General features: G+C 38.1%; 1 protein-coding gene across 1 annotated transcript in view; it reads left to right on the top strand.

Annotated features, from left to right (window-relative positions):
- The window catches only part of gbe1b (glucan (1,4-alpha-), branching enzyme 1b), a 205,877-nt gene that overhangs the window by 71,042 nt on the left and 121,891 nt on the right, over nucleotides 1-12,944 (top strand). The window contains 1 exon segment of the mRNA XM_051129146.1: nucleotides 496-705. Within this exon segment, the coding sequence (XP_050985103.1) occupies nucleotides 496-705 (210 nt within the window).

A 12,944-nucleotide genomic window follows, 5' to 3' on the forward strand; every position in this document is an offset into this window, starting at 1 on the left:
GTTTTATGCATTATTTACAATTTTATTCATAATCTAAGTTAAGAACAAATGGCTTCTGAAGCTGTATGTGTATTTAGCTTACACTGTTAGTAACGTGAACAAAGCAGAACAAATCATTAATCCCAATTTACAATCGTCAGCCGTCATTACAGCTCTAACTATAAAGCTAATTCTGGCAGTATTTCACATTTACTTTAGCACATCTTGCAGCCAGCAGATATTCTGTATTCTGAAATTCTACCAGAGCATCTTGTTTTATGATAAACTCAGAAAGATATCTCTATACTTTTGAAAGAATTGGTCTTAAACTTACCAGTGCATCTTGTGTTTTGCGAATCTCTCAGAGAGATATCTCTATACCTTTGAAAGAATTGGTCTTAACAGTCAGACTGCTGCTAGTTTCAAGCTTAACCCAAGACGAAGAGCATGCAGTTTGACAGACAACCTCTGCCCAGACGGCTCTGATATCTTGCCTTCATCTGTTCTTCTCTCCAGTCGTTACGGCACCCCAGAGGAACTCAAGGAGCTGATTGACGTGGCTCACTCTCTCGGTATCATCGTCCTGCTCGATGTGGTGCACAGCCATGCATCCAAGAACACAGAGGACGGACTGAATCGCTTTGACGGCTCTGACTCCTGTTTCTTCCACAGCGGGCCCCGTGGAGAACACAGCCTCTGGGACAGCAGACTCTTCAACTACTCTAGGTGAGACTCAAGTTTGTTTTTCACAATTCAAACACCCTACGCTTCATGCTTCACGTAAGTTACACGGCTCTCTCATCATACAACACCTTTTGCAACACAGTGTTGCGTAACACAACACAAGTACTCTTCTAAAATCTAGGCTCCGTTCCAAAACTTAGTGAGCTGCCTACAGAAGCAACATAGACACGCTTTTGACTGGGAAGCTGTTCCGGTAATTATGCTGCCTTCTAAGATACTTTGTTTTTTGCCAAATTGTTCTCCAAGGCTGAAAATCTCCCTTTGGAACTACAGCTGAAATTTAGATTTTAACTGATACTTAACAAGTAATGTAAATGCATTTATTGTAAATTGTCTCTGTACATGCAAACAAATAAATAAATTAAAAACATAAATTATGAAGCATACAACGCTGCACAGAGAAGGCAAAATGACAAGCTTGTCATTTTGACTTCTGCTGCTGAGAAACCTGAAAATGTAAAAAAGGTCCATGTAGGAGAAATTTGTTACAATTATTTGTATATTTGTATGTTCTTTAAAAACAGAATAGTGTTTGAATGGTGACAAGCTTAGTGGATAAAAGGTAATAGTTGGTGGACATTACAGGAAAAATAATGATAAATATTTGGATAATTAGTTTAAAAATGAATTATATTTGAATAGCGACAAGCTTAATAAAAATATATAAAAGCTGGTGGACAATACTGGAGAAATTCATTATAAATATTTGTATAAATCATTCAGAAAATAATAGTATTCATAAAAAGTCAGTTTTTTAGCATTTGTTTAAATAGTGCAGTTCATTAATTAGCTTAGTTTAGCAACATGCTAACACCAAACTATTAAAATAACTAGAGCTCCAGAATTTGGGTCATTCTGTGTCGAATCCACCAAATTTCAGACATTTCCTCAGCTTTTTCTTTCTTTTTTTTTTTTTTTTTGTAAAGAAAGATAAACATGTATGGTGATGAAAGACAAAATAGTAAACATCACAGATGTATATTTAGGGTGGTCAAAATGAAAAAAAATCCAAAGAACCAAATGTAGGGGGGTAAACATGACTTTAGAAAGGGTGCAGCATCATTATATCACTTTTGCACAGAGATTGTGTTTTATATTAGTAAAATCAGTTGACTTTAGCAACATTTGTTGCTGTATAAGCCAGTGGTGACCATTTAAAAATGTGAAAAAGCCCTTTTTAAATGTTTTTTTTTTTGTTTGTTTTTTTTCTCCTCCAACATTTTCATGCCTGTAACTCAAGAAGTAGTAAAGATATCTTAATGCCCCTTTAGATTTTGGGTCTTAATAAACTTTCCTTTTGGTATTGTCATTTTTATGGCCCTGTATGGTTCAGTTTCAGAGATACTGCAATCTCAGTATGGCTCCAAGAGTGAGTTGGACAAATTTTCAGTGGTCAAAAACCAAATGTGGGTCACTTTGCATTCAGCTGATACTTTTTTCTTTTAAAGAGGAAGGTCTAAAGAACAAATAATTTTGAAACTAGAAACGTATCCTGTTTCCATCTACCAAAACAATTGTGTAGAACATACCTTGGCATAAATATTCATTTTCCAAAGTTTGCATGCCTGTCACTCAATATTATTTTCAATTCTGCTTCTTAATAAACTTTTCTTTTGTATTTTTCATTTTTAATGCCCTGCATGGTTCAATCCCAGAGGTATGGGAAGCCCAGTGTGACTTGAATTTTACCCGTTTTCAGTGTTTGAAACCCAAATATTGGTCACTTTGCTATACGGCTAATGCTTAATACATTTAAAGGGAAATGTCTGAAGAATAAATCTCGTTAAAACTAGAATTGTAGCTTGTTTCCCCTCTGTCAAAACAATTACATAGAACATTAATCTCAGTGCTAATGGTCTCTAGTCTCTTCATAAGATTCTATATTTGAATCAGTTTCTGGGATTTTGTTTATTTTAACAACTTCATCACTGTACATGTTCATAATTGACACAATAAAAAAAAATAAATAAAAATTGTACCTCTGGTTGAGTTGACATGGAATGACCCGATTTAGTTATTATTAGTGCTGTCTGTTGATTTAAATTTAAATTATATAGGCTGATTAATTAAATCAATATATACATATTTTTTGAGCCAAGAAATTAGTATAAAGTTTAACTTTACAGATTTCCAACCTGCTTTGTATTGTTACAATGGTGTTAGCTCCAAATTAACTGACAGAGTATGACATTTTTAAAGTTTTTCTTCTTTGGTTCACCCAAAACACTGTTCATAGTCATCTATTTTGAAATGGAGGCTATAAACACATAGGTTTTTCATATTTAGTAACTTTCTTGAGATACCTTTTCATTCCCATGGTGCGTCTCAAAGTGCTTGAGTGATAGAATTATACATATAGAAGTAGTACTAAATTAAGATGTTAAACTGACAGGCCTAGTTATTTAGAATATTTTGCATATCTTAAAATGTTTCTTTGCTCGAATGTCTAATTTCAACCACTCAAGTTTACTGTTCTGGAGCTATGCGAGTATGTAAGTGTGTGCGTGTGCTCTTGAGTTGTGCTCACAGGTCATATCTCTATAATTAATAATGTGGCATGGAATTATGCTTCCATAATTAGTTCACCTCATCAGCACTTTTGTTTGCCCATAATCAAGCATTAACATGTCCTTATCTCACGCAACGGAATATTCATGTAAGGTTTCTTAAAGATGCTTTCTGTTTATGAATAATCATTGCAGTATTTGCTTATTTAGACTCATTCATCTCTGAAAACAAAGAGACAATGCAAAAGCGCTAAGAGGCTTAGAAAACGCAGAACCCACAGTAGACCAAGTTGAAGAAAGAGTTCTGTCATTATTTACTCACCCTTGTGTCGCTCCAAACTCGCTTGACTTTCTTTTATCGAACACAGAAGGAGAACTTTGGATTGACATAAGAGTAAGTAATTCATGACTACGTTTTAGAGTGCTCTGTCTCTTTAAATACCAAGAATATGTCATTGTTACACTTATTGTAGATTTTGAGGCAAGTCGCTGGAGCTTATATTTGACCTGGTCAAATTTTTCATCATTATAGCTAAAGATGCATTTCTATAGCCATTAGGTTTTCATCACAACCATATGCCAGCTAATATGTTAATTTCCTCCACCCCCCCCGAACCCATACTGAGCGAGTCTTTAAATTGGAACACCTACTGTACTCTATTTGCCTCTGGCAGAATTCCCATAGCACCGTCTTGGGCTGACAGCAATTACTTCAATGTTGTATATGAAACCTCTCTGCCAAAGCACAGTGTGAATTCTCCATCAATATGTCCTTCCTCATTGTTCGCTTCCTTTGTCTCTGAAGTCTTGCATGTTAAATATTCAATCTAAAATTCAACTAATCATTTTCAAAATGCAATAATTGCCACACTGTTCTATTTCAAATGATGTGCTCGGAATAAGAATTATTGCCCGTTTAAAAACTGATTTCTCACTGTATTCTTGTGAAATATTTTGAATCATTTTGACTATTGATTCTCTCTTTTAATATAGTTAATAACCTAACTGAAGCCTTCTGTTGCTTAGTAACACAAATTTCCTGTGTTAAAGGAGAAGTCCACTTCCAAAACAAAGATTCACATATAATGTACTCACCCCATTGTCATTCAAGATGTCAATGTCTTTCTTTCTTCAGTTGTAAAGAAATTGTTTTTTTTTTTTTTTTTTTTTTTGAGGAAAACATTTCAGCATTTTTCTCCATATAATGGACTGATATGGTGCCCCGATTTTGAACTTCCAAAATGCAGTCAGACGATCCCAAATGCAGTTGTAAATCTAGCGAAAGGATCGGTTATTTTCATTAAAAAATACAATTTAAATACTTACTTTATTCTCAAGTGTTTGTCTTGCCTTGCTCTCATTGAACTCTGTGCATTCTGACTCAAGACAGTTAGGGTATGTCGAAAAACTCCAATCGTATTTTCATCAAAAATAATTTTGAAATCATACATCGCTGGAGAAGCACCAACCCAGTCTTTGCAAAGTAAGCATGCAAAGAAGATCAAACACCCTTAACAAAAAAGGTAAAACAGCGATATAGGGCGATTTTGAAGTTGAGGGAGAACATGAGGTGGGAGTTTTTTGACATACCCTAACTGTCATGAACTGGAAAAAAACAGTTCAGGCAGAGACAGTAAATTGTATTATTTTTATGAATATAACTGATTGTTACGCTAGATAATATATGCTGTTTTTTGGAATTATTTATTTTTGGAATTATTTAATTAATTATTATTACCGTTCACACAGTCAAGGCATCCAGTGCCAGAAGCAGCAAAGCAACCCCAAAACATATTTGAACCTCCACCGTGTTTGACTGTAGGGACTGTGTTCTTTTCTTTGAAGGCCAAATTTTTTTCTGTAAACAGTGTTGTGATGTCCTTTACCAAAAAGCTCTACTTTTGTCTCATCTGTCCACAGTACGTTCTCCCAGAAGGATTGTGGTTTTGTCACAGAAGTTTTGGCAAACTCCAGTCTTGCTTTTTTATGCCTTTGTGTCAGCAGTGGTCTCCTACCATAGAGTCCTATTTTTATTCAGATGGCGAGGGATAGTGTGAGCTGACACTGTTGTACCTTGTGTCTGCAGATCAGCTTGAATTTGTTCGGAAGTTAATCAGGGTTCTTCATCCACCATTCGAACAATCCTTCGTTGTAATTTTTCATTCATTTTGCTCTTTTGTCCACGTCCAGGGAGTTTAGCTACAGTGCCATGGGCTGTAAACCTCTTGATGATATTGTGCACAGCAGACACAGGAACATTAAGATCTCTGGAGATGGACTTGTAGCCTTGAGATTGTCCATGTTTTTCCAAAAATGTTTTCTCTCAAATCCACAGACAACTCTTTACACTTCTTTCTTTTCTCCAAGCTCAGTGTGACACACAACACAGTCAACTTTTCTCAATTTTAACTGGTTGCAAGTGTGATTACTATGTTGCCCATACCTGTTACTTGCCACAGGTGTGTCTAAATACAAATTGCAGAAGCATCACATGCTTGAAAAGCAATTATTTCTTACAATTTTTACAAGGTGCCAATAATTTTATCCAGTTATTATTTTTTTTTTGTGTGTTGTTGCAGTGCAGGGCACACTCATATTTAATTCCACAAGTACACAGAATCATCTTCATTTAACCATGAAATGTTCACTTATTTGTCAAAGCAAAATATCTTAAAGGTGAAATGGATCTCAAGAGATGCACTTGACATCTGGTTGAGTGGAAAGTTCATTTTTGACAGGTTTCATTAAGAGCATGTTTACTTCCTGATGGAAAAATCTTCAGTGGTTTTTGTTCTCGAAAAACCAACTTTACAAATTAGAGCAAACTGTAGGAGTGTTTCCAAAAAAAGAAGAATGTTGGTTTGCTGTCAGAAGAGTTGACACTTAACTAGGCTTTTTTAAACAAATCTCACAATTTTGACATCAAGCGTGTGTGTTATATTTGTGTGAATACTGTTTACAGTTGACAAAGTGTATAATTGGAAGACAAAGCCTCCATTTATGGAGCTGATTAAAAAAAAAAAAGAAAGAAAAAAACTTGTCTTTTAAAGCTGACAGTTAAAAAGCAAAGCATGTTTGCTCATTAATAGCTAAAAGAAAGTTAGTGTGAAACATCTAAGTTTCTGCAAATTGTTTTAGTTTTGTGTTTTTATTTTGCGAGTCTGTCAGTGGCTATGCGAAGAGGCCAATAATGTAGAAAAAGGGCAGTTAAAAAAACATATTGGGCAGGAAAAAGGGATTCAGCAGCGATAAAAAGGTCCATTTATTTCAAAGCGTCATTCGTTTTGACCTTCGTCAAATAAATTTCTCATTGCACCGCCTGGATTTTATTGTGGAGACATTTTTTTTTGTTCTGGGTAAAATATCACTAAAAAACATCAAATTTAAATGCACAAAAGAAAATAAGAATTAACAAGCTTATTAAAAAAAGTAATCCAGTTTAAATCTTAAAAATAAATAAATAAATACATTATAAGCAGACTTGATTCTAATAATAAAAAAAAAAGAATATATTTTTATGCAGCCTATTAAGTCTTTATTTAATGCCCATGGCAATTGTATCGTCTTTTATCACAGTCTGCTGTGATGATCAGTCAGTAACAGCTGTGAGCTTGTGTTGGCATTAACACAGAAATTCTATGAGGCACATAAAGTTAATTCCCTAGAAAGTAATGACATTATCCTTTTATTTTACAACGCAGAAACATGCAAGTCCCTGATCAAGTACACATACATTTGAAACCAGACGAACAAAGCCCATGTATGCCAGTCTACATCTAAAAGTGTGTGTTCTGTTAACATGTCTCAGACATGCCCCGTGAGATCTTCAATAATGAAAGACTCAGCATATCAAAATGAGAATCGCTAACTGCGAAACATCATGCGTGTAAATGAAGTGAAGAACAACAATTGGTGTAAATGGGTCTTAAATGTGTAGGAGCTCAAAGTGCTCTTGTGTGTCACAGTATCAGAGACGTGTTTACAATCCTTTGCTCTGAACGGTTCTGGCTTCCATTCACACACACAATGTATGCGGCTTCACGGATGCCGCCCGACGCTCTGTTCTCCAAATCATTACTGTCATCGCAGCAGTAAGCTCTACAAAAGCGTACGGCACTTTAGCCGCTAGCTGGCTCTGACCCTAATGGCCCTCACGGTAAACCCGAACCTATTGATTGGTGCTCTCGCGGTGCGTGATAATTAAGTTTCTCTTCTTCTCCTTCCACGGCTGTAAGCTCATCTCATCACACATTAAGAGACAGACCGGCCGCCTCCGTGGAGTCTATCAATGCCTTTTTGAACCCACATTTAATAAGCGCATGCCAAAAGCTGCTGCCGCCAATACATTATCCAGCGTTAGTGTCAGACGGCGCAGAGATTCTGTAATAAGAGCCAAGCTGCAGTTTCATTACTTATTGAGCTTGTGCCGTTTTCAGAGGGACTCATTAGACGGGCCGCAGACATATGCCACAACCAGCAGCCATCTGAAGAGTCATTTGTAAAAGCCCGAAGGAACGCCCCGGTGTCATCGCCGGTTCATTTGTCTGTTTTTCTTGTCGCCGTTTGTTTGGATGCGTCTCGGTGTCGGGCTCTCTATTAATTCCTGCTTTTGAGAAGATGAATCGCGGAAGGGCCGTTCCTGGTGGCGACAGCGATGGCACTGCATTGTTTAATCAAGCGACTTTGAAACGGGCACTGGCGAACGTCGCAACAGATGCGCCATTGACATCGGTGGAAATTACATGTGTTGTTGCTTGAAATGAGGGACTCTTTTTAGTAGAGTCAAACAATCATTGTTGTCCCTTCATTCAACATGACATGGGAATAGAGGGCTTTCTTGGTATGGAGAACATTAGAGACCAAATGGTTGACTGGAAGAAAATAAGTTTAAAGGGGTCATCGGATGCTAAGTTCACTTTTACATGTTGTTTGAACATTAATGTGTGTTGGCAGTGCATGTACAAATCTACCCTATAATGATAAAAATCCATGCAGTGGTTTTTAATTAATCTGTAAAAATAATATCCCCTTTTTTAAATCAAGCCATTCTCAAGTGCCTGTCGTTGTGGCGTCACACCGACAGAGGCCACTCCCACGATAGTTGATTGACATGAGCGTTTTACCTCAGATCAGCTGTCAGAGTCCATCCTCTTTGTTTCGATGCCAGAGCAGGGATGTGTTAGACAAGAATATCTCAGATTGAGCGATTGAGGTGATTGTGTTGCTGGACGTAATAATGAACATAGTGGTCGTCATTTACTCCCGACATCTGAGCCCTGAAGATGCAGTGGGTTACGTTTGTTTGTGAAGGGAATGTGCCTCCCGATCTACATATATCCGTCTATGTTTGCATGATCCAGCTTCACTTACAGCAGAAGTGAGTATAAGGTTTTTTTTTTTTTTTAATGAATCTTTGCAAACTTTATGTCCAGGCAAAAAAAAAAAATAAATGCTTGAAAAAGTGAGGTGGTGTGTCAGGTGGGGAATAGTCAACTGTCACAAATAGTCACAGTCAGCTGTGAACTAAGTTGCTTCCATCAGTTTCACATATACGAGCAAGCTAGACCCCGCTATATCACTTTGGGGGCAGTCATGACCTAGTGGTTAGAGAGTCAGACTTGTAACAGACTTGTGAATGTGCAGCAATCCCTTCCGCCCTCAATACCACGATTAAGGTGAGACCCTTAAGCAAGGCACCGAACCCCCAACTGGATGAAATTCAGAGCACAAATTCCAAGTATGGGACACCATAAATGGACACTTGTTGTGATTGGTATTTCTGGTTCTCTCAGTACTTACCTTTCACATTATGTCACGTAAGGCTGCGTTTACACTAGTGCGTTTTCGTTTTAAAATGCATAACTTTTGTCGTTTACACTACTCCAGCATTTTTGACCCTCGAAAACGGAGGCCTTTAAAAACGCTGCAGACCCTGTTTTAGTTTAAAAACTCTGGGGTTGCGTTTCAGTGTAAACGGACCAAAACAGAGACTTTTGAAAACGATGGCGTGGCTGCCCACATTCGCTCTATGTATCCTTGACAACCGTGTATCAGTATCATCATGCTTATTGTTGTACCCATAGATTTTTATAGGTAGATTCCCCATTTGACCACTTCAAGCACATAGACGTGTCCGCCATCTAAATAATAGGGCATCTACTTATACATATCTATGGTTGTACCTGCTTGAATTGTCATGTGACGTGCTTGTAGTTGTGTGGTGTAGACAGAGACCGTTTCTGAAACGCAGTGAAAACACCATTGTAGACGAGGATCAAACTTGGCCTTGAGTCCATTATTAAGACTTGTATGGCTTAATATAGTGTAAATGATGTGTCTTTCATCATCTCTTTCAAAATCTACATCGTCTTGTACATATTTTGGACTATGGGGGCGCCATAATTTTGATGATGTCAAATGGTTGTATTCGGTGAGCTACTGGCTCTAAATGTTGCTATTTTTACCACAACACAACTCGGAATACAGAACTCGGAAAATAAAATACTGATGCAGTGCAACATTAGTAGACCACAGCTACTGAAAGAGCATGCAAACGGCAGAGACAAGAAACGCTAGATGTCATCCTGGCAGGCTGAAAACATGCTGAGCGTGGATTTCACATGATATTCAGAGGCGTTTAGATTCCCTCTGGGGAAAAATAAATGGTCCAGCATTTGGTTTAAGCCAACGTTTATATCTATCATCACCTGTAAGCTTTTTCAGTAGCTGTGGTCTGCTAAAAGCCTCAAAGGCATCAGGGCTGTGGAGAGAACAAAGATGCAGGACTTTAGGAAGTTTCATTCGCCCACAGGCCTCGTCCCATTCTTTTCTCCTCTTATTATTGCTAGGAAAGCAGTGAAGACTTACAATGCTTCTCTTGTTGCTCTTTGAGTTGTGTTGCGGTAAACAAAGCAACAGGTAGCAGTAGCTCACCAAGTGTAACCATTTGACATCACTGAAATATTGGCGTCCCCCATAGTCCAAAATCTGTATAATACAATGTGGATTTTTTTTTAAACAACTAAAATCTTTCTTGGGTTTTCTATTACATATTTCAGTAAGAGACATCATTTATGTTATATTATGTTATATTATGCCATACATCTTAATACCCAGAGATTTTCTTGCCAACAAACTTGACCTTGATATTCTGTGTCCCAGTCAAAATGCCCCCTTGGTGTGTCAGGTGGGGAATAATCCTTCACAATCGACCCCCAACTATGTTTCTTCCATCAATTTCACATATATAAACAAGCAGTCCCCTACTGGAGAATGTCATCGCTTCATTCTGATTTGTATTTCTTGGTCTATCAAAACAGTCTATTAAAATTCATGATGACTGACAGATCATGTTGTATCCAGTTTCCCTGTTTGCTTGTCTTCAACATGTATAAGGCACCGTTTCGACATGCACAGGTCATGAAAACAAGGTGATTGTATGGAAACATCTAGTGCGTACTCTGTTTAGCTCTGTTATGCACCCTGTTTCCGTGGCATCTACAGGGAAATGTTGAACAGCCAGTGTTTGAGGTCTTAGCCCTTGTAGTGGAGATCTAACTAGCCCAGAGACATCCGCTGGGCCGCACTTCATGGCTTCCTGTGGCTCCTCTAATAGGCTCTTTCAAAGAGCAGCAAGGACACCTTGTGAAGGCGAGTAAATTAATCCTCTGTGCCGCCATGACGCTCCTCTCCACCCGTCTCCTGAAGGGCAGGCGCACTTCCTCTCGGCCATCGCCGCCGTCTGCCCTCTCTCTGGCGTTCGAGAGGTCTCAGATGTGTGACTTCAGAAGGCTCTTTCCACGCTTATCCATCCCTTCCTCCAGTCTCCTGCTGTATTGGCTCATTTGCATCCATTTTTCATCAGTCATCACCGGAATCCCTCTGCACATCAAACGGAGCCAGACCCGAGGCTAGCCGCTTTTGTGGTCTCACATTTCGATCGTGCATTACTTTTGCCAAGGCTTATTGCTCTTTTTTTAATCCGGACTAAGAGGAATGCACAGGTTTAATGACTCTGTGGGGCTTGCTTGGTATTCTGTGCGAGGAATGCTGAATTATACTCTGCCTTTGTGAAAGATTTCCAATGACAATAAGGTCCCGTGCTCGCGAATCGGTTTTCCCCCTCCTTGTTTTCGCAGAATATTCATTCCTCATCAGGACGCGTCACATGTTCTCCCAACACCTCTCAATGAGACTTAATAAACTTTCTATTGAGACAAATGCCTGAATTCACCAGAGGCACAGCTGGATGTTGATGGAGAATGCTAATTCTGACAGTTCTGGACGAATTCCAGCACGACAAAAAATGACACGACGATGGCACTTGTCACATCACTTTATCCAGGTGTTATCCATCTCTTCGCCAATAAACATTAATCTGCGCTGCTTGTCTCTTATTGAATGAGTGAAGAAGCCGTTTTACCAATAGGACAGGCACAGCGTGTGAGATGCGTGAAATGAGGTGCCTCAACCGTCGTTTCCCACAAGGCCCGGCTGTTCGCCATCTCTCAGTCTGTCAGATGCCGTCGTTTCACCGCTGCGCCTTGTGTGAAATGACCTGTCAAGGTTGTAAATTTATTTGTTCTCATGCAGGTTGACTGTAATGTTGAGGATACAGGGATTTATATGTTTCCTCTTCCTCCGATCTTCTTTACACCTGAGACTTGGTAGCAATATCAGGTAGAAGAAATGCAAATAAGGTCAGCGTACCCCCGTTGAGAGATTATCCTCGGTTTTAGAGTATTCTTGTAGTGTTAATTCGTAACTGTCTGGGAACCAGTGCTTATGACAGATTTGGCATACTGTGTAGCAAGGTCATTTTATGTTTATCATCACACTTGTCTTTTTCCTGTCATTCTTTCCCCAAGGATGAATATGCTGTTGAGACAGATTATCAGCTATTTGGCTCTGAGGAAATGTCGCATGGCTTCTTTTTTTTCTTGCGTTGAACGGCTTGACTACCAATGCAAGGCATTTCATTGATATGCATCGTATATGTTGTCATTGAGCGCTCATGGTAAATGGTAGCGATATGGGGAAATCATGAAGGGAGACTCATAATCGAATAGAACAGCATTTTACCGTCCTTCCAGACACCCTTGAAGTCGTATATAATCTGGTTAAGAAGAAAACTGGCCCGTTTGTCAATTTGTAGCCATAGTGTTGTCCGTAAGTCACTCCTTAACCTCAGCGTTATTGAACTCTGGGTCTCAAGTAGATTTTTTTGGTCTGTGTGATGTCAGTACTGTGGCAACTGCAGTTTGCAGCATGGTGTTCTCACCATGTTAACCCTGTAAGTCCTATGTATCATATTTATTGCATTGCTTTGTAAGGTATCAACACCATTGACATGATCATTGTTTTACCAAGAACGTGGATAGTATATGATCTATTACATGACTTCTGCCACCTAGTGGGTTATCCATGCTCTTCAGAAAGTTGAAGGACTAATAATTATTATTTTAATAATAATAGAGTTTTAATTAAAAAAACAAAAAAAAAAAAAAACTGAAATGCTGAAATGTTAACTTCCAAATCACAGTTCTCATTTATTTTATTTTATTTTATATTATTTTATTTATTTTTATTTTTATTTTATTCCTTTTTACTGAAAAAATGTTGCTAATTTACGCTTTGTTTTTTTTTACTTTCATTGCTTTTTCAAAATGAAAATTTAAGTAGCTTTTGCTTGATAATATTTCATTCATGTAAAAA

The sequence above is a fragment of the Labeo rohita genome, chromosome 15, assembly GCF_022985175.1.
Source record: "Labeo rohita strain BAU-BD-2019 chromosome 15, IGBB_LRoh.1.0, whole genome shotgun sequence".
In the NCBI taxonomy this organism is placed as follows: Eukaryota; Metazoa; Chordata; class Actinopteri; order Cypriniformes; family Cyprinidae; genus Labeo; species Labeo rohita.